Source organism: Athene noctua, chromosome Z (genome assembly GCF_965140245.1).
Source record: "Athene noctua chromosome Z, bAthNoc1.hap1.1, whole genome shotgun sequence".
NCBI lineage: Eukaryota > Metazoa > Chordata > Aves > Strigiformes > Strigidae > Athene > Athene noctua.
In genome coordinates this window covers 79,933,322-79,955,317 of record NC_134077.1, presented here as the reverse complement: position 1 = coordinate 79,955,317, position 21,996 = coordinate 79,933,322, and the positions used below count along the sequence as shown (strand labels likewise).

The 21,996-nt window shown below is 43.4% G+C and overlaps 1 protein-coding gene across 2 annotated transcripts in view; it reads left to right on the top strand.

Moving 5' to 3' along the window:
- ECPAS (Ecm29 proteasome adaptor and scaffold) overlaps positions 1–21,996 on the top strand; it is a 66,623-nt gene that overhangs the window by 41,516 nt on the left and 3,111 nt on the right. For both annotated transcript variants that reach the window (XM_074932552.1, XM_074932551.1), the window contains exons 26-48: positions 725–779; positions 1,533–1,647; positions 2,507–2,572; positions 2,810–2,927; positions 4,830–4,997; positions 5,888–5,967; positions 6,732–6,837; positions 8,099–8,146; positions 9,162–9,283; positions 10,429–10,579; positions 11,214–11,279; positions 13,058–13,147; positions 14,601–14,667; positions 15,392–15,483; positions 15,582–15,648; positions 15,888–16,079; positions 17,015–17,223; positions 17,712–17,755; positions 18,331–18,523; positions 19,095–19,239; positions 19,866–19,971; positions 20,131–20,219; positions 21,379–21,450. In XM_074932552.1, coding sequence (XP_074788653.1) covers positions 725–779; positions 1,533–1,647; positions 2,507–2,572; positions 2,810–2,927; positions 4,830–4,997; positions 5,888–5,967; positions 6,732–6,837; positions 8,099–8,146; positions 9,162–9,283; positions 10,429–10,579; positions 11,214–11,279; positions 13,058–13,147; positions 14,601–14,667; positions 15,392–15,483; positions 15,582–15,648; positions 15,888–16,079; positions 17,015–17,223; positions 17,712–17,755; positions 18,331–18,523; positions 19,095–19,239; positions 19,866–19,971; positions 20,131–20,219; positions 21,379–21,450 — 2,461 coding nt within the window. The remainder of the gene's footprint in view (positions 1–724; positions 780–1,532; positions 1,648–2,506; positions 2,573–2,809; positions 2,928–4,829; positions 4,998–5,887; positions 5,968–6,731; positions 6,838–8,098; positions 8,147–9,161; positions 9,284–10,428; positions 10,580–11,213; positions 11,280–13,057; positions 13,148–14,600; positions 14,668–15,391; positions 15,484–15,581; positions 15,649–15,887; positions 16,080–17,014; positions 17,224–17,711; positions 17,756–18,330; positions 18,524–19,094; positions 19,240–19,865; positions 19,972–20,130; positions 20,220–21,378; positions 21,451–21,996) is intronic.

The window sequence follows — 21,996 nt, the reverse complement described above, 5'->3', positions numbered from 1 at the left end:
AGGGAGAGAACTAGATGGAATTCCTGAACTCATTCATTTAACAGAGTTTATTACAACTTTGGTACCTACAGGTAGTTTTGATATGCTTCACGTACTCTGTGTTTTTGGTGTGCTTTGATTAAAACCTTGTATTTAGGGTGCTTGTCTGTAGTGAGAGAATGTGAAAGGTGCTATACAAGGACTCAGTAAAGCATTCCCAACCAAAATGTCCTCTCTCTGCAGAGGTACTACAGACTGCCATGTGACCATGTTACCATTTTGTGCTCTCAGGTAGTCATAAAGAGCTTTGGGACAGTAAGTGCTTTGCATATGTAAGCAGTTACATGTAAAACCTTGCCACATATTACACTTGTCTAAACAATGGACCTTGTGGGAAGTGGCAAAATCCACTGGTTTGGGGGTTGAAGATATCCTCAAACAGAGGATAGTCTCATCTGACTGCAAGCCAGATTTAGGACACATAACTGCCATGTATTAGACAAGGAAAATAAAATACATGGTTTACTAATGGCATGGTAGCCATAAAAAGTTGGACAAATAACTTTGAACTTTAGTCAGTCTGCTGCTTACCTCTCTGGAAAGGAGGACAGTTCTTGTCATAGGTGTAGCTCAAATAGGCAACTCCATTGATAGTCTCTCTTTATCTGTTAGGAACTTGCCTTGAGACCAGACAAAGGATCCAAAACCTGAGATAAAAATAATATGCTTTTTTCTCATCTTGCAGTCTCATCTCAAGGATATTCAAAGTGCATTTGTTTCAATTCTGTCAGATAGTGATGGTAAGTACTATCATACTTTGGGTTGTGTCTTTTGGTGGGCATTTCACAGAATGGAGAGAATCTTTGAACAGACAGTCACCTACACCCTCTCTGTCAAACAGCATTAAAAGATGACTGCAGAAATATCCCATTTCTGATGTAATAGGAATGATTTCTAGGCATTGCACTAGAATTAAGAAGCACAGTTTTTTTCTGTGCTTTGCTAACCAAGCACAAATCTTTTTCTGCATTTGCCACTTCAGACTGTAATAACAGAAACTGTTCAGTGGTGCTACTTCCGCTCTGCTTTGGGCAGCAGCATGTGTATCACAGAGCTCTGCACGAACAGGAATTCTAAGCCTTCTTTAAGCAAGCAGATTTTGGCTTATACCCATGGCATTCATCAATATGTCCAAAATTCACTGAAGTTGAAGAGAACATTACAATTAACTTTGTGGGCTTCAGAGGCCAGCAGGCTGTCAGAATACTTAAGGCTCTTGGAACTCTCTCTGCTATTTCAAAACCTGCAGTGACCATATTAACATGACGATGTCACCTAATTTGATGGGGGTTATACCTTCAGAAAAAATTGCTGCTTCAGAATGCAAAGTTTGTGTCTTGCCAGACTAGCTCTGCTCTAAAATGGAGAGCTGTGAACTGCAGCACAGAGCTCTATTTGCTATATTGTGATTTTGGTTGAATCTTGGTTTTGAAATTTGTGTGTTACTTGATTACATGCTTATCTTTAATTTTACTTTGTGAAATCTCTTGCAGAGCTTAGTCAAGATGTTGCTTCAAAAGGTCTTGGACTGATATATGAACTAGGGAGTGAGCAGGATCAGCAAGAGCTAGTCACCACACTCGTTGATACCCTTATGACTGGGAAAAGGTACAGTGAGCTCAGAACACTGTGAGAGAGTACTCTGAGCTATGTGTCTGATGGGAATAAAAATGTGCCTCTTGTGTGTGGAAAGAGATGTTTTGTGTCCAAGAGCAAGCCGTTATCCATATATTCTCAGTGGGTCAAACTGGGACATTTCTTATTTCAGCTTAGGGTTTGTTGTGAGTGGAGTTGTTCTGGTTTTGTTCCATTCAACAAAGCTTAAAAATAATTATTTGGTCTTGATTCAAGCAGTTCAAATCAGTTGGGATTTAGTTAGATTTCTACTTGCTGCATTGTGTAATTGCAAAGGACAGCAATATATTGCAGCAACTCTGCATAATGTGAATCTTGCAAAAGTGGGGACTTGCTTGTGCCTGAAATTTACCTTCTACTAGGTTGTTAATGGTCACTTGTCAGCTTTAGTGTGAAAAATACTGGTCTTACAGGACTCCTGGCTAGTAATTATATTGGTCAGTGCTGGAAATGCTCTTTAACAGCATATTCCTTTCTAACCTGGTGTGGATGTGGCCGCTGTGAATGACAGAAACCTAGGCTGGGAGTTTGGGGATCCAGTGGTGGTAAATGGGAAGAGATTAGATGAATGGAAATTGCATTTTTTCATTTTGAAATAGAGATTTGCTGTTCATTATACAGCTTGTGTACAGCTCCTTAACTTTACACGTTACAGGTTAATGAGATTCCTTGCAGTGTGTGTAGCTTTGCACACCCAATCTGTTCAGAACTGAAAGAATGGGAAGTTATATAAAGTTACATAGAGTTAATAAAGCAAAACATTAACTTTTTCCATTGAGTCCATTGAGGGGTAGAGTTTGGTAAAGCTAATACTGGACCTTTTTTCTACCAGAGCCAAACATGAGATGACTGGAGAAACGGTGGTGTTTCAGGGTGGCCTCAGCAAAACCCCAGATGGGTAAGTTTACTGACAGTCTCGGTGACAGAACACAGTCAGTGCTGAAACAGTATTCCCTCTGCTTCCTGGGCTTTTTGTTCCTTCTTGTTCTCTTAAGTTATCATAACTATTTTCTTGTACTACAGATAGGGTGTTCGCTTCTCTCTGCTTTAGGCTGTGATTTGCCTATAGCTTTAGCTATTATGGCATTTGTGTGGCTAAAAATAGTGACACTGCTTTCCTTTCTGCTTTCCAAAGTCAAGGCCTTTCTACCTACAAGGAGCTTTGTTCACTGGCTAGTGATCTCAATCAGCCAGACCTGGTGTACAAATTCATGAATCTGGCCAACCATCATGCCATGTGGAATTCTCGAAAGGTAATTTGCGGCTTTCATACCACTTCAGTTCCCACTGTGAACTCTGGAAACAGTAACTGCATTTCTCTAGCTCTGGTTATGTGACCTATGAATGTGGGAGCTATTTGTTGATGCTTTGGTGTCAGGTCCAATGCAAATTTACCAGCCTGAGAAACAAATTTAAGATTACTTGAAATTCTTACAGCAAAACATTGGTATCACAGGGTTCATATCATCCTACATTCCACTCTGAATCAGCTGTGATCCTTTCCTTTTACTTTTGAGTGTGCTTAGAGGCCAGTTCTTGATGTTTTTAAACAGTGAGATAATATTTTCAAAACTGGATGAGTTTTCAGATGCCAGAGAAAGTGACCTGTGTTATGTAAAAAGGCAGAGCAAAAAGTGTTCAGCAACAAGTTGCTAAAAAGCCTGTCGACAATAAAATAGCTTAATCACTGTTTTCAAAAGACTCTTTTTTTAACTCAAATCTTGATATTTTAAAGCTACTGGGACATTTTAAAAAGCCAAAATACTACTGGATCCATTTCCTGCTAACTACATACCATCATAAATTTGAAGATTTTAAGTATACTTTTCAGAGCTTAAACTTGGGGACTATTTCACTGGCTTCACATAAGTATGGAATAACTTTTGTGACTGGGCGGGCAGTGTGTTTTCATGCAGAAGACCCAGGTAGCTGCATCTACTTTATTGCACCTTCTGTGCTTTTTCATGCTTGCTACCTGAGGCTTTGACTCTCTGGCAACACCACTTAGTGCAAAAAACAAGCCCCAGCATTAACTTTCATCCAGAGTGTAAGAAGTCAGCATGTCTCTCAAGATTTCCTTCTCTTTGCACTGGGACTTCAGAAGCACAGGAGCATAGTTAAATTCCTGACCCTTGTGGAATTTCACCAGCCAGGATCAGTCAAGAAAATCCAGTCAGCAACTGTAGGCTGAGCTTTGGCATTTGAAGGATTTGCAGAATCATTTAAGTTGAAGGGGGTTTCTGGAAGTTGTGCTTCAAACCCACACACAATAGCTAGGCAGAGCAAGCTGTTCAGAGCCTTGCAGATGATGCCTCCCTTTTCTTTATACTTTCTGCAACCTTTTGCTCCTCTCAGCAGTGGTCCTAACTGAGAGCATGTCTCCATTACCCTTCCTTTTCTAGACTAACCCAGAGAGCACATCCTGTCCTGGAAATCCCTAGCATGGGGTTTTGGGTGGCAGCTTTTGACACAGCAAGTCAGGAAACATGAAGTCATTACAGGCAGTCCCTGCACTGCCTGTACTGAGCAATTTCTTATTGGGCTGTCCTGCCAAATCCCATGGGCCTTCACAGGCGAGTATCATTTCCACTGTGTTAGAATTGACAGTGGACTCAACAATGTTGGAGAAAGAAAAGAGCATGGAAGAATACTTGAGTTAAAAGCAAATATGAGAGATGAAAATGATAATTCCCAGAAATTGCAGGTTGCGGAGCTAAGGTAGAGTTGTTTTATTTTTTAAGTTCCTAAGTTATTCTAGTTCTTCTAAATGCAGCAGAGTTGTAGGGAAGCAGTGACTCACCCTCACCAGTTTTTCCAAGAAAGAATCTTTCAGAATAACATACTCAAATCTTTGTAGTTTTCATTCTCTACCACCACTTTTGCAGATGAGGTCAATCGGTATCTTGAAATGGAGGTTGGTGAGAAGGAAGTTTTGAAGTACTGTGTTGTCTGCTGAGTGTGATTTTATGCTTGAGAGCACTGTGGTACTGTAGTACTGATGGGGAGCTAATTCTGGTGCCATTGTAGTCCTTTTGACTTGGTCTAAATCTAAACTCTTGTCAGTCAGCTTTGCCACTGACTGTGGTGTGCCGAGGAGCAATAACTGAATGAACAAGCAGATTGTTTCAACAAATACTCTTTTGTCATCATTTCAGGGAGCAGCTTTTGGTTTCAATGTGATAGCTGCCAAGGCTGGAGAGCAGCTGGCTCCATTTTTGCCCCAGCTTCTTCCCCGGCTCTACCGATACCAGTTTGACCCCAACCTGGGCATTCGACAGGCAATGACCAGCATTTGGAATGCCTTGGTCACTGACAAGTCGATGGTGAGTGAGCAACAAAGTGCAGAGTGGTGGGTTTGCTGGTAGCCAGCAGCATCTCAGAGATCCTCATGGGACGAGCTGCATCTTGTGAAAGGAGGGTCTGTGCAAAAAGGGGTGAGGTATTGTCCTTCACAGAAAGAGGAACTTTGGCCCATGGATGACCTGGAGCATGTGCAGAGGTTTTGCACTGCCTCATACATGTGAAAGGATATCTCAGACCTTGTTTGTGCAGCCGGTGTTAAAGTTTGTGATTTACTTTACTTGAAGTGGTGTCTTTTCACACTCCAGTATTGCTTTGATATTGCTTATGAGAAGCTCTTCAGGAATCCTTATGGCCTGAGATGCCCTTCTTAGAGCAAGAGCATCTAAATATGGTTCCTCAGTTTTTAAATGGGAGGATGCCCATGGGAAGAGGCTGTTCATCAGTTTGAGGATAATTCCTCCCAGAGAAGCTTAAGGAAAAAGAGATTCCCTCACTCTGACTCTGAAAGGCCTGGAATTGGGTTTGCAAATCTTTTCTCCTAGCAAAGCTGCTCTTAGCATGAAGTCATTTGTTCCAATCCCTCATCAAAGCACAACTGCTTCTCCTATAAATAGATGTTTGGTTCTGCATCTAGACAGTTCAGTTGATAAAGGACTGAGGGACTTTCCTCTTTTCTCATCGTCTCTGTCACAGTGTTAAGCCCTGAAGCAGTGCAGAGAAAGGCATGTTTAAAGCAAAAGCAAATCAGTAAGTTTTCATGGGGTCAGCTCTGGCAAGCATTAGTTCATCTGCTGTGGCTGAAAGTAGGCTGTATTGTCCAAAAGGACTTTTTTTTTTCAGAGTACAGGACAAGGATGCATGGTCCATGCTTGTTTAATGATTTTTTTTTTTTTACTTTTTTTAATAATAGGTTGATAAGTACATGAAGGAAATTCTTGAAGATTTGATCACTAACCTAACCAGCAGTCTGTGGAGGATCAGGGAATCCAGGTATTGCTAAGAAACATAACAGATTTTTCTTTGAACTATTTTTTTCCCTTTTCTTCACTGTGAACTTGTTAACCTGAAGAAGTTGAGGTGGGGAAGAGGACACATCTGTTCATCAGGATAGAGCCCAATCTTGCAGTCTGCACTGAAGTGTGATACAATCTATTTGCTCTATTGAGCCTGAAATTTTTTATTGCCTGTAGCTTGAGCATGATACTAAACAATGTTTTCTGAAGGAGGAGTTTTCTGGTCACAAAGTTCTTGCCTATCCTTGTACCTAAAGTATTGCTTAACATTAGAAAATCTTGGCAGTCTGGTTATATATGTACTTGGCAGCAGGATGCCAGTCAGTATAGCATTTTTAATAAACTGCTTTTTGTTTATAATGGTTTGTAGTTAAGCTGTATTGAATATTTCCATTTTAATTCCAATTCCAGACTTCAGACCGTTTTGTTTTGTTTTCATCCTGTACTTATAGAAAATAAATCTGAAATAATTTTGTAACTGGAATGTTTGCGATAGCAATTTTCACCACAGCATCCTTTCTCACTTGCTGTCACCTGTTTCAGATTTCACCTGACTGGCTGAATGGTTTTTTCTCTGCCAAAGGAGATATTCTTGTGACAGATTTAGGGTTTGCGGAAAATAAGGAATGTGAAACAGTTCTGGGTTTTTTAACCACTTACTTACATTTATAAACATACCTCTGTATACACCTGTATCAAGTAAGTATGCAATGTGAAGGAAATAAAATTCCTTGTTTGCAGCTGTCTGGCACTGAATGACTTACTGAGAGGAAGACCTTTGGATGACATTATAGACAAGCTTCCAGAGATCTGGGAAATCCTATTCAGAGTGCAAGATGACATTAAGGTAATGGAACCAATAATTAAGCAGGAATGATCAAGCTCTGAGATGTTTAAAGAGAGGTTTTCTGAGAAGTCAAATTGAAGCCAATGAGAGTTGTGGGTATTAAGCAAACTAAAAATTCAGACCCCTTGAAATTAAGATTTCCACACTGCCTTAGAAATTCTTTGTGTATGTTTCTCGTGTTTTTAAGTGTTGGGTTTTCATCCCTACTGTGCGTATTCTTGATGGTTCAGCATTTTTCCTGGATATAAGAGAATTCCTAAGTATTTGCTTAACTCTCAAGTATAGAAACATTTATTCTGGGCTGCTTGTCTGCTCAAATGACTTGCATGTATGAAGTCGGAGTCCTCAGGTCCTTCCAGGTTTGAGCTGCATTCTCTTTGGGTCCAAACTTCTTTGCTCAAGCTTAAGTAAGGCTGAACTGTTTTCCAGAGTGTGCTGTGTACCAGAAAGTTGCTTCCATACTTTCTGGTAGATCTAGTGTGTTCAGAAATGTTCCTGGGCACTGAAACTAACTGAGCAGTTTTACCTCAGCACTAAGGAGGTATATTAACCTCCTAAATAGAAAAACGGCCTTTTGGGAAGGATCAAATTCCTGAATTTTACTTGGAAGTGGTTTAGGAAGTTCTACTTGTGGCAGGCCAGATTCTTTCCAAGACCATCCTAAGACATCACCAGTCCAGGTGATTGTGTTTCACTACCCGGGAATATTGCTAGACACTGCTTAATTCACCAGTACAAATAAAGAGTCTATTTGATGGTGGTGTCCCATGCCACTAGAGCTGCACTAATTTTACTGTTTGCTTTTAGTCCATCTTTCTCTAGTCCTAGACATTCTGTTGAGTAATGCATCACTAAGCAACAGGCATTATATTGAGGAGGGGGTAAATCAAACCTAAAGCACTGTACACTTTTTGCAGTAGAAGGTTCTATTGGGTTTTTTGGAGTTTGGGTTTTATTGTTTGTTTGACATTTTTTTTGTTTTGTGGGAGTTTTTTTGTTTTGAAAAGGACGACCAATAAAATAATATCACAGAGACAAATGTGAACAGAAGCACAGAGTACTTGGGGGTTTCAGGCAGGATTGTTAATGTTTTTGTGATTGAGTAGGCCAGACACTCAGACAAACCTAAGCCAACATTTCTTTGAAAGATACTATATTAAGTATTAACCATTAATATAGCCTTGTCAGTATTAGTGTTACTAACATGAATCATTCTATAGAAGATTTTAAAATAACAGCAGATTGTTGACTTCTTTTTTAGGAGACTGTGCGAAAGGCAGCAGAACTAGCCCTAAAAACTTTAAGCAAGGTAAAATTCTGATTTCGTCATTTGCACGTGGGGATGTGTATGGTTTTGGTATCAGGTAATCATTCACTGTCATATCTGCAGGAGTGACCTGTTTACCATAGGTTGTTGTCTTGAAAAGATCTCTAGTATAAGGTGCAGCTGTCATAAACAGAACAGCCTTCTAAAAGCAATCATCATAAGCTTGACCACATATAATTCTGTACTTTTGTTGATGCTGGTGAGGTTCTGCTCCTTGAGAAGAATGCAACGTTAAGTTCTATACAACCAAAAGGATTTAGTGAAGTTTTTTTTCTTCTGATGTTCTATTTTTATCCACTTAGGGGTGGGATTTAAGGAAACTTCCCATAACTTCCAACAGTTGACCAAGGCCAGTTGATGTAGTTGACCAGGCCCAGTGGAACTTCACTGGTGTAAAACAAAGTAATCCAGTCAGGACTTCACTCTGGTGCTGTTACTGACAGAAGATTTTTGGGGTGTAGTACTCATAACTTAATATTTTGTTTGGAATTCCTCTGAAAAATCAGTAGAAATGGAAACGGATCTTAAGAACTGTGTTTGAAATCACAACCTTCACAATGCATGCAGCATTTCACCACTCATTTAATGAGTGGTGATCTGGGTCCCAAAACCTTGCTGCAATTACAGAATCTGTTCTGATCCGGGACTTACTGCTCTGCCTCATGGAATGGTTGAATCCATGTGGTTGAGATAGGCTGTCCCTCAACTGAAAGGTCATTTGGTTCGTCTTTTCATCCAGATGCAGATCAAGGCCTGCTAGGCTCTGAATTTACCTTTTCCGGAAGCTGACCATACCTGAAATTCCTTTTAGGGGAGTGACTTAGGGCTTAAGTACTTCTTGGAGAGGAGAATATAGGTGTAACAGGGCCTGGGTCTGGCTGTGAGCAAGTTGCTCTAGTAGCTGTTGTTGTCTTCTATCTGGTAGAGAAGGTGCTTTAATGCAGTCTGAGCAAGAGGTTTGTCCATGGTTGCAGCACTGATTTTCCCCTGTCCCCAGGTCTGTGTGAAAATGTGTGATCCCTCTAAAGGAGCAGCAGGTCAGAAGACGATAGCTGTATTGCTCCCTTGCCTCCTAGACAAAGGAATAGTAAGCACAGTTGCTGAAGTCCGATCTCTCAGGTTAGTTTGACATCATGTAAGTTCCCTGGGGTTCGGGTCATGATTTGTCCCAAAGAGACACAGCTTATTCACCTGAATTGCAGAATGTTCTTTGTGTTTGAAGTGACCAGTTTCTCCCCAAAACAGCTTTCCTGATGAGTGCTTTTCTCACTGAGTTCAAACAGCAGCTCTGGGAACTCTGCCTGTCCTTTGGGAGTATCTGGCCTCTCTGCAAATGCCCAGGTTCAGTTCACAGCAGGAAGTTCCTTTCTCCCTGTACAGCTGGCAAACTGATCTTCAAGCAGTTTGCTGTGCTTGAGGCTGTCCTTCGGGACTGGCATGTCTCTTCTGCTTGTAAACAAAAAATCCCACAGTAGTTCTTGAAACCACCAGGTCTTATTTCATGACTGGTTGTGAGTAGCGATAGCTCACATCCCAGAGGTTGAGTGCATTTGGTCACACTGTTCAAATACATCTGGCACCATGTAATGATGTCCCTTGATGTGTAGGGACTTCTTATGCTTGTCACTTTGTAACCTTGTTTATTCCTTCATTTGCTTGAAGGACAAACAAGCTGTAAAATTGAGACCTGGAGTGTAGCTGGTCTTTGCAAAAACTGTTTTATTGAACATGCTTATCCAGGAAGGTTAAAAAGCTCCTAGCAAATTATAGTGAATATTTCTTAAATTTTTTCATCCCTTTTGATGACATGAAAACCCTTTGTCAAAATGCAGCCTGAGAGATGTGATCAGTGTGAAACTGACAAGTGGGATTTGAGCAGATCATTGTGATTTGTTTTTTTGTTGGGCAGAGACAATGGATGGTCTCTGGGGTGACTTTGCCCAGAGTTTTTTTAAAACGTAAAGATGTGTTATTTCTTCCTACACCTATCTGTAGTATTGACTCTTTGCCCATTCCCTTCGTGATACCCTGGCCAAAGTAAGCAATCTCTGTGCAAAGCATTTCATCATTTGGAAGCTCAGGGCTAGGATATAATGTTGCTTAAGCAGAAAAATACCCAGTTTTTTGTTTGCAGGTGGATTTATATTGGTGTATCTAAGATTTGGATTGGCCTTTTTGTTGGTACTGAATTAGAGCAGATCAGAAAGGTTTTTCAGCCAAGTCTCTGTGTTTCTCTGTTGACCTTCCCTTTGATCTTTTTCCAGCATTAACACTCTAGTGAAGATCAGTAAAAGTGCTGGGTCTATGCTGAAACCTCATGCACCAAAACTTATCCCAGCCCTGCTGGAATCCTTGAGCGTGTTGGAGCCTCAAGTCCTCAATTATTTGAGTCTTTCTGCAACAGATCAGGAGAAAGTAAGTACAACTATATAATATCTGGAATGCACTTGTGCTGTCAAACTTTGCTGCTGTTTTTCCTAGGGGCTTAACTGTAGGACTTCATATAACAAAAATTAGAAGTTGTGCCATAGCACTGTGGGCTGGTGTCCTTTAATCTCTCTCAAAGAGTCATATTAATCAGTAGCAGTCTTCTGGGAAAGTGACTGAAACCCACTGTTCAGAAGCAAATACAGCTAATTTCATTGTGAGGAGGGAAAGTGATCAGACTGTGCCCTTTGCAAATGAGAAAGGAGTGAACAATAGGTCAGAGTGGGATTTTTTTCTCTTTTCCCCTTTTTTCTTTTTTTCCCTCTTTTTGATTTTCTTGGATAGGGGAGGGCAGGGGGAGTGGATATTTTTGTTCTTTTTTTTTCATTTCCATGATGTCAGGAGTGCGTGGTTTAGCTCCTGTACTCCAGCTATAACATTTGTCTGCCTCTGAAAGGAAGACATTTATAGTCTGTAGACATGATTACTTTCTGTCTGTATGCATCTGATACGGATTTTGATTTGAGTTTATGAAGTGGTCAGTTATAGCTGATGTTTCCCTTTCTGCTGTTTTCATGTTGAATTTACACTTGGGTTTGGTTTTTTTTCCTTTTTTCTTCAGACTGCAATGGATAGTGCCAGACTTAGTGCTGTCAAGTCATCTCCCATGATGGAAACAATTAACATGGTAAGTACTTGATTCAGAAGGGTTCCAGTGTAAGGTATGGTGTAGGAGAAGAATAAGAATCAAAGTGGGAGCTTTACAGAATCCTCTTCAAAGTTCATTTTGTTATTACCTCTCCATGTGGACATCTGTCTACCTTCTTTTTCATGTACTGACTTCTCTCATCCTGTCACCAAAACTTGCTCCTCAGATCAGCTGGCTCCATTTGAAGTCAGATGGATTGTTTCTGTGCCTGAAGACCTGCCTGCTGTGATGAAGGCATCTTTCAAGTGCTTTTCTTTGGATGGGGGCTCAGCTGGTTCTGGATTATGCTAGCTGCCAGTTCTTCATCTCTGGCCCACAGTTCCACAATTAACTTCTCACCTGAGCCTCCAACCAAGGATAGTCATTGTTCTTAAGGCACAAAATGCTGTCCAGGACTTGCCTTGTGGTCCTTACCTGGGCCTTTCCAGTGCTTTGATGGTGGAGAAGTTTAGAGAAAATGCTGCTATCACTGAAAGCACTGTCAGTGGCTGGTGTTTGGCACCATAGTTCCCTGCTGCTGGAGGAGGAGTTGTTGATGCACAGACACTGTGCTGTAGGGTCTGTCTTGGCAGAGCTCCCTGCCCTCTGTAAGAGCCTGTCCCTTCCCAAAGAAAAAGCCTCTTTCCTGCTCAGGCATTGCACAGAGCCAGGGGCATGTGAGCAGGCAGGGCGTGTGAGTGCTGAGCAAGTTTTAGAAGCACAGCCACCAGAACTATTCTTTGTTTCCTGTGCTTATGGAAAAGTAACAACAGCAAGCCCTCCTGTGCATAACAGCATGTGGAGCTGCATTTCGGTGTCAGGTAGAGCACGCTATAAATAGTGTGTAAAGCAGCCAGGAATGAATTCTTCATGTAAAAGTGTGCTCACTGCACCCTGCAGGCTGCCACAGCTGCCACTGTCCCTCCTCCAGGCCATGACACTGCCCTGCCAGCCCACGGGGAAGGGTTGTGCTGTCCTGATCAGTGCATGGGACTTCCTTGGGGAGGGGAGAGATAGCATGGCTGAAGTAGTGGGAAGATGTCCCAGCTCATAAGCAACCTTCTTTCTGTTCCTCTGTATTCAGGGGCTGGCTGTGAGATTATGATGTAAATGGATTCCTCCACCATGCTGATGCAGGAGGGGGAAGTGACAGCTGGTCTGATTTCTGAAGCTCAGAGAGGGTTACATTCAGTTGGTAATTGCTAGAGGATGAATCTCCCCTCTGCTGATATTATGCTACACGGAGTGCTGGTTACATGAGGCTTTCTGTTTTCGTCAGTGACATTTTAGGCATAGGAGATTAGAAGTGATACCCAGTAACATCCCTCTTGTACCTTTATGTCATTTATACCACTTGTTTGTCTTAACCTGTTTGAAACTGTCTTGACTAGTTTAATTTCATTGTCCAGTTTAGATATTACTGCTTCACAGTTCCAGACAGTTGGGGGAATTTGGAGGTTTGTCCTAAGATATGCATACCTTTGCATTTCTTTCCTTACGCAAAAGGACTTTTTGTTAGTGTGTTATTTTCAGCTTTTTAAACAGTTTGAGCGCAGGAGTATATCAGTTCCAGCAAATGATAATTTTAGCAGGGTCAGTTCAGCATAGAAGTGGGATAAGAGAATCTGTATGTAGTGGAAGCCACTTTGTGGTGCTTTTTCCCACCATGCAGCAAACTCTTGTGATTCAGCTGAAAACCAGCTTAAGTCTGCCACCATTACTTTTTTCTTTTTTTTTTTTTTTTTTTTGCCTTCCCCCTGTCCCTTGCCTTTCTCTAGAGCTTGCAGTATTTGGATGTGTCTGTCCTGGGTGAGCTGGTTCCTCGGCTGTGTGAACTGATTAGAAGTGGAGTGGGCCTTGGCACAAAGGTATGTCTGTGATTTTAGTAGTTCATTTGGAAATGGAAAGGGGAACACAGAGGAGTGTCAATGTAAATACACTTCTTTTGACTGTCTCTCTGAAACTGACAGCTTGGGCTCATTCATACTGGAGTCATTTTACATCTTGAGTCTCAATCCACCTATATTACTTTTTTCTGAATGTGTGCTGCCTTAATAGCCCCTGGGCTACATGGCTGTTGTGCTCTGTGACACAGGCATTGTCATGGTTTGAGGGCAACTGAGCATCACGCAACCATTCACTCACCCCTTCCCCCCAGCACTGGGAAGGAGAAAAATTAATCAAAAGGCTCAGGAATGGAGATAAGGGCAGGGAGGGGTTGCTCACCCATTAATGGTCACAGGCAAAAGGCAGGCTCCTTAGGGGAAGAAAAAGGACATCATTTCAATTCAAACAATAAGGATAACAACACTTAGACAGAGTGGGACAGTGAGAAGCATTACTATATCTTAACACCTCCCCCCACCTCTCCCTTCTTCCCAAGCTCAGTTTTGCTCCTGATATCTCTACCTCCTTCCCCAGTAGCTCAGGGTCAGGGGATGGGGGTGCAGTCAGTTTATTGCTTCTTCCTCCCTGGCGGGGCTGAAGCTCTCCTCTGCATTCTTCCCCCTGCTCCACTGGCACCCCTCTCACGGGAGACAGTCCTCCACAAATTTTCTTCATCGTTAGTCCTCCCCACAGAATGGACTCCTCTCGAGGTGCTCCAGTGTGTGTCACCCCCACGTGTTTCAGTCCTCGCAGTGCTGAACTACAACAACGGGGGCTGCTTCTTCCCACAGAGTCCCGGGGGTCCTCCACAGGCTGCAGGCGAGTCTCTGCTCCTCCAGTGACCTCCGTGGGTGCAAGGAGGTGGCCCTGCCCTCTCACCACGGGATACAGGGGGTCTCCATGCTCCAGCACGCCTCTCCCCCTTCCTAGCCTTGGTGTTTGCAGTCCTGTAATTCCTTCTCAAAGTCCTGCCCTGCTCCCAGATTCCCTTTCTTAAATACGTGATCACAGAGGCACAGCCACCATCACTAATTGCCTCAGCCTTGGCCGGAGGTGGATCCCACTTGGAGCTGGGGAGCTTTGAGAAGCTTCTCACAGGGGCCACTGCAGTAACCCCCACTACCAAAAACCCCCCCACACACACCCAGCACGTGAGTGCAGAATGTTGTCCTTGAGAGCTCTGAATCTTCCAGGACCATCTATCCTGAGCGTGGGTCCTGGTAACTTTTTGACTTCCTATTTCAATTCTTGTCATTCATTTGTTACAAACTGTTTTTCTGCTTCTGCCCTTGGCTCCCAGCTTATCAGGGTAGAGGCTCAGTAGGCCTAGATCATTTAATACAAGTGCATATAACACTGCAGCAAGTATTAACAGTAATAACCATGGGCTAATATTGTTTAATCTTAACTTTGTTTTCCCTTGCAATCTTCCAGGGAGGCTGTGCCAGCGTAATTGTGTCATTAACCACACAGTGTCCTCAGGACTTAACACCTTATTCAGGTAAGGTTTGTTTCTAGTGTCAAGGTTTTAACGGTGCTTATTGTAGCTGTTCTGCAGGTAGTATTTCCTCCCTGTTGCCCTTGATTTTATTACAGGAATGATCCTTTACCTGTGTATTTTCCTTAGACAGCTGTTTGAAGTTGCTTTGTGCATATGAGACTGGCATGCTGGGGATGTTAAATATCTTAACAAGTTGGAAGAGGCAAAGGAAAGGGTTGAGGGCATTTGCTAGTGCCCAGGAGGAACAGGCAGAAAGATCTAGACTTTCTTGGAGCAGACTAACAATGTCTGTGTTAGTGCAGCACTGTCAATAAGCATTTGTTGCTTCAACTTGAGCTATGGGAGGACCATAAACAGGGATGTTGCCTCCTTGGATCTTAGTCTTCTTTACAATTTATTAGGATTTGATAGTAGGAGGAAGGTCACCTTTCTGATGCAAAATAGAAATAAAGCTGAAAGCACAATCAGCTGGGGTGCTGATGTACAGGAACATTATCAGTCAAGGTGTGCAGGCTGAGGCTGACAAAACACTAGCTTCTGATGAGCCCTGCTGTCTTATGCTGTGCAGTTTAAACGTAAGGACCAGACAGGCCTATAACCCTGCAAACATATGATGAGGAAAAATGCATAAATTCAGACAATATAATGAAATACAGGCTATTGTAATTCTTACCACAGCAATAAAAACATGATACTTTTGATAAAGCAAAGTCTCTTCCAACAGGCAAACTTATGAGTGCTTTACTTAGTGGCCTGACTGATCGCAACAGCGTGGTACAGAAATCTTTTGCCTTTGCTATGGGGCATCTAGTCCGGGTGAGTTGGGATGAGATGGTTTTAGGTTTTATTTTGCTTTTTTGTTGTTGGGGCTTTTTTAAAGTGTTTGAGTGATTTGAGTCTCTTCTATGTTACAGACTTCCCGGGACAGTAGCACTGAGAAGCTGCTGCATAAACTCAGCAGTTGGTATATGGAGAAGGAAGGTATGTTGCTTTTGGGGTGTTCAGTTATGGAATGTGGTGTATAAAAATTTCTTGATGACAGCATAATCTGGTAAAGAAACATTTCTGTATTGTGATGCTTGGTTTTGCTGGCCAAATAATCCCCATGCATCACTATACATACAATGCTGTGCATTACTCTGCTTCCCAAGAGGCAGACAAAGCTGTTAAAGGAAAATCCTGCTTCCCTGTTGTAACGTATGATTGTTTTACTTCTTCAGAGCCAGTTTACAGAGCAGGCTGTGCTTTAACTGTGCATGCCATGGGACGCTACAGTCCAGATGTAGTGAAGAACCATGCCAAACAAGTGCTCTCATTGGCTTTTCTTGGTATGCACGAGGTTCCTGATGAAGAGAAAGGAGAGAAAGAGAATTCTACTCTGTGGACTGAAGTTTGGCAGGAAAATGTACCTGGTAAGTTGCATTAAGAGTAGCAAAAGCTTTCTGGGTAACTTGAGGCAAGAATATCATGCTCTCTGGAAATCCATTTTGGAAATACAGAGTTCTCATGGAAAGAAATTTGGGAAACTTGTTTCCATTTGCTTCCTTGCTGAAGATGTCCTGTATGAGTTTTGGCGGGTTAGCATCTCTGTGGCTATTTAAAATAATTAGCAAGATGTTGATTGCTGAGGATACACAGACACAGTCAGGAAAAGTATTTTAAGATTGTAAGGCACTGAATGCCACTGTAATATGCCCTGGTCATGACGCAGATAGCTGGACATCTTTGAAAATTTTGATGTCAGTCTTTTAGGGCTGCTGCACACTCTGAAGTTACAGGAGACTTTGGCCAGTATCTTGGGGTGGAGACTTTTCTGGTGAGGTCTGTGATTTTATCTTCATTGAGTGAATCTGTGCTATAGAAGGGCTATTTTGCCACGATTTCTGTCTGGAGAGGGAGATCTGGGTGCATGGTGCAGTGGTGTTGCTGGCTCCTTTTCTGACCTGAATTCAGATCTGGTTTCTCAGTCACTAGATTACTTTTCTGGTTTGGGAAAGGAGATGCAGATAGGTTTTCCAGTGACTGGGTCTTACAAAAAACCCCACAAAGTTATATTCATCAGAAACAGGCTAGCATGGTGTCTAGTGTCTGCCATATGGAAGGACTGAGATGAGCTCTGGATATACACTAAAGATTTTACTAGGAAGCACCTAGAAAACAGAACCCGTCTCAGTCAGCCTGGGAGGAATTATTCCCCCCTTTGCCTGAAGTAGACCCTGCTGATATGTTTCATGGGAACAAAAAAAGATAAATCTATAACTTCTTTTGCTTTTTTTTTTTCTTTAATAAGATCGGATTTTTATTTGCTTTGTGGCAAAACTAGAGCTTTCCTCTGTGTGATTCGCAGGTACTCAGGGTGGCATCAGGCTGTATATGCCGGAGTTGATAACCATAACCCAGAAGGCTCTGCAGTCCCAGTCCTGGAAGATGAAAGCCCAGGGAGCAGCTGCCATGGCATCAATTGCCAAACAGACGGGCGCCCTTGTACCACCGCATCTGGGAGTAGTGCTCTCTGCGCTGCTACAAGGCCTGCCAGGGAGAACCTGGACTGGAAAGGTAAAAAAGGATCTGGCACCTTGTGAGCACCAGCACATGCAGCCCTCGAGCCAGGAAATGCAATGTTCTGTGCTGCAGAGCAGCATGTGTAGGAGCTCTGGCTTAGGGAGTCTGCCCTTTGCCCTGCATTTAGCAGGTACAAAAATGACAGGGAAGGTAAATGGGTGGAATTCAGATTGCTTTAGGAGCTGTGTTCCCACTTAGACTGCTTTCACTGCAGCATGTTCTAGACTTGAGGGATACTAGCTTGTGCTGAGAGGCACTGCAAGGCCCCTTCCCACTGCCAGTTCAGGGCAGATGGAAAGCCAGGTCTTCTGCAGCCTCTACAGCAGGAGTGCAGGAGCCAGATTTTGCTTCTCTGGGCTGGTGTCATAGGCATATTTCCCCACTACCTCTCACAGCGGATTACAAAGGTTTTCCCTCTGCGACAGGACTGTACCTTTTGGCTGTGCAGCATTTCTCAGTGGTATCTGTTTTACTTATTGCAGGAGGAGCTGTTAAAGGCCATTGCCAGTGTCGTCTCTGCATGCCAGTAAGTGTCTCAAAGGAGCTGGTACTCTTAGGATCTAGGATCTCAAAAAGGAGGTTGTTGCACAGTGTTGTTGCCTTTCTGGTGCTAAGGAGACTCTAGAAAGTTGTGAACAGCATCCTGATCTCCCATCAGCATGTGAGGAGTCTCTCTCCACTCTGCTGTGTAGATCACTGGTGAGAGCTGGGAGGGGCAAGTGATGCTTCAGAGGGACCTGCAGAGGTGAATGGTTGATTTAGGGCAAGGAAGAGGATGTAGAGAGGCCAGAATTGCCAAGAAGAAAGAAGAGACTAAGGGGAAGGATGGAAACCTTAAAGGAGGAAAGAGAAGAAAAGGTAGGAGAGGAGTGAGAGGGGAAAGTGCATTGGAAACATATGAAGAAAGACAGGAAAGAAAAACAGGGTGAACAGACAAGGTAACAAGGTAAGAGCAAAGAACACTAGGGTGTAACTTCAGTTACAAGTGTTGATAGGCAACCCTGTGCCCAGACACAGGAATTGCTTCCTATCTGTGGGAAAAGTGGTGTTTGGGAAGGGCTTAATGTGGGTCTGATAGTTTATGTGTGCCTTGTGTTTCAGTGCAGAGCTGCAGAAGTCAGTGCCCGGCCAGCCCACTGTCAGTGATATTGTCCAGGCTGTCCTGAAAGAATGTCGGAAAGAGAACTTGAAGTATAAGATGGTGGCACTGTGCTGTGCAGCTGGGGTGCTGCAGGCAACAAAGGAAGACCGGTTCCAGGAGCTGGCAGATATCATCTTTCCAATGATAAAGAAGGTGACAGTTCAGCTTCTTGAGTTTTCCCTCTTTCAAACCAAAACACCCAATTGGCACCAGTCCAGCTGATGCCGGATGGGCACCAGGCTTCAGCCCAGAAGGCTGCTGGTATGAGGAATACCCTACACTCAGGCAGATCCTTGGTGGGGCTGAATACCAGACTGTTGGTGAGCCCTGGGAGGGTTGTGCCAGTTCTGCCCAAATTCTGAATTAGCCCCTAGCTTCTCTAGGAAGAGTCCTTCCTGTGGTGTCCAGCACTGCCCCAATACAGCATTAAAAGGGAATTCCTGGCTGCTCTACAGGCAGCAAGAGACTCCCAAGAGTGCTGTTCAGTATCTGCAGTGCTTCACAGCTCTGCAAGTGGGGCTCGTACAGGACAGGCAGATGTTTGGATGCAAGACCAGTGAGCCTGCTGTGCACCTTCTCAGGCCTGTGCTAGAACCAGAGCTACCGCTGGCCCAGGGGGCCTGTGCTCTGACTGTGAGGGAAGGCTGTGTCGTGCTGAAGTGTGTGGCTAGCCTGCCCTCATCCTTCTGTCAATCACACCTACCCCCCGCCATGGTCCCCGCAGAACTCTCTTGAGAGCATGGGCATGGGTTTGCCGCAGCATGATGAAGAGGATGACGACATGAGGGAGAAAGAGGTGCAGATGGAGTCCCTGATCTGTGCCTTCGAGACCCTGGGCAAAGCCTGGCCAAGGAGCCCAGAGACACAGCGTAAGTCAGCTAATGGTGGTCAGAGCAAACTTTCTTGGCTCAAACTTCCCGCTTTAAATGAAAAGGGGAAGGAGGGAGGGATGCAGAGGTCATGTGGGGCATGGGGAGGCTTTTGAGGAGATGCAGGATCTCACTGCCTACAGTTTGCAGGATCTTCAGTGAGAAAGCTGCCTCAACAACTTTGCTGCAGCGTAGCCTATCCTTGGGGAAATTCCTTTAGTGTTGTCTTAAATTTACTTCACTAAACTGTTCTGAGTTTGTGGAGACATGCAAGATGCCTGACGTGACCTGCCTAATCTAAAGCAGCCTAGTTCTGCTGCTCGCATTTGTGTTTGCATCAAAAGTGGTACAAGGTGAAGGAGCTAGATATATCTGAAAAATAACACATTGCTTTTATTAGCATGCCAGAATGTGTAATGCAGCTGTTTATCTTCCAGTGTTTGTTAACAAGAGTGTTGATGTGGTGAAGATTTTCAGAGTCACTTGTTACAGGATGTTTAGTCCTTTGCAGTGACTAGCTTGATGTCACTTGTAGAGGAGCACATGGAACACCTGGGAGACAGCAGAAACTGTTTTGTTCTGACTTTCCCCATGGAAACAGAGCTACACTCTTACCTTCCTTGTAGGCTGCTATCGCCAGGAGTTTTGCAAGTTAATGTGTGACCGTCTGAAACTCAGCACATGGAAAGTGCAGCTTGGAGTGCTACAAGCCATGAATGCCTACTTTCAAGGGTAATTCTCCTTTCTACAGTCCACTTCAATGATATCTCTTTTCTTTGTTGCTTCAAACTGTTCAGTGAAATTGAGGATGACACTGGACTCTGGGAGGAAGTTGAGCAGACTTCTGTACCAGGGATGCAGGGTGTCTTGACAGTTTTTTGCATTTGACAGGCTAATGCTGTTTGAAGAGGAGCACTCAGACCCAGTGGCTTTGACAGAAATACTGTTGGAAACCTGTTCATCTATCACCCATTCTTTAGGTAAATGGACTTCTGGTTTGTGGTTGATGATGAACGACTTGTTAATAAATTCCTCCTCTGGGAGTTGGCTGGTAGAGGAAGTGCAGAATAAGCGTAAGATCTCAGAGGTAACATTTTGTTCTTCTACGCACTGCGCTGTGATAATTCTGGTGTTGCAGTAGCTGTTAGACAGCTGCGCAGGGTGCTGTACACAGAGAAATAAATTCCTTTGGTGCAAGAGAGCTTTGAAAGGGAAGAGGCAGACAGCAGACTCTGCACAACCTCTCAGGAGTGCAAACCAGAAAAGTAGTAACTTTCTCTATGCAGAAGATGGACCCCACCGAGTCAAGCTATGACTGATTTAATGAAACACAAGTTTTGCTTTTCCATAGTTCAGACTTCTTGGATGCATACATATTGGAGAGACCCAAAATTTTCTCAGCCAGTGCATGAAGTTCGAAGGCTTTGAAGCAGTTTGTGCTCTGCCTGAGCAGAGCACCCATGGGGATATAAGTGCTACCTATTAAATGTTGATGGTTGTGGGGCTGTTTATTACTTTGGTACTGTTCCCACTTGTCCTGTGACTGTAACAGTGCTCCAGGTCTCCTCATACCTGCATGTGGTTCTTGTTTCTGGAATACTGAAAGGCAGCACCTACTGCAGAGCTAGCTACCAATCCAGACAGCCCTCTGGGGAAAGTTTAACTCAGTCCTCCCGGAATAAGTCTTTAACAAGATTTGGTCTCTCAGGAGACCAAATAACTTTTTTGTGACAAGCTTGTGCTAGACGGCATAGGGTTTATGTGCCCTCACTTAATGATACTTAAGTGGTTTATAGCCATTACAACTCACCAAAAGAACAGTCTGTTACCCACAGAAGTTGTCTGTGATCACATTGCAACTATGCCAGCGATGTTCCCTTTCAGTATGTGTGAGGAACAGTAGCGCTGTGGTAATAGCAGAGGCGATGTGCAAGGTTTAGTAACTTGTCAACCTCTAGTTGGTCCCTTTCTGCCATTCAAATGTGTCTAATTGGGGAGCGCTGCAGACTGCCAGCACAAACAAGCTCAGTGAGCTTGCTAACAAAAGTGGAGACCACAGTGGTGACTGCTCTTTATACAGTTACTGTGCCTTTGGTTCTCATGGTGGTTGTGGGGTTTTTTGTTTTTTAAATCCCTTAGAAAACAAAAGCTACACGTCCATAAGAACAGAAGCTTTGTCTGTGATACAACTGCTGTTCACCAAACTGCAAGGTGAGACTTTTTACTTGCCACTTAGGGAGAGCCTCTGTCTGGTAAAGGCGGCAGCTGTCTGTGCGGCCTGGAGAGATGGCGTTACCTTCTGCTTGCAGCACAGAGTGCTGTTGGGGTGGCTGGGACTTGGAGTTCAGTGCTTCGTGGCTCAGGGAAACTTGGAGAGGGCTTAAAGTAACTGTGGATAAAGTCAAGGTCTGAAGTACTATTGGATACTTCTTGGGTGAGGAGGGTCCCAGGGAGAGCACACCGGACTGTGTGTAGTCAGGTTCTGCATTATGTGCAAGCTCCATACAGGGGAGAACTCCTGTTTGTGCAGAAGAGTAATTTTTTACCCTCCTAGTTCCACGTTAATTTCAGATTTAAGCCTTGCAGAATTTACTTCAGAGAACAAGTCTACTTCAGTCTCAAGGTCATTTGTGTCTGCAGTTGTTCTGTAAGCAAAAGTTTCCTTTTCTGTCATGTACTTTGTCTCCTTTATTCTAGCAAAAATCTTCTTACATTAAATGAAGCAATTGTGAAGTAAGAAACATTTGGTTCCTCAGG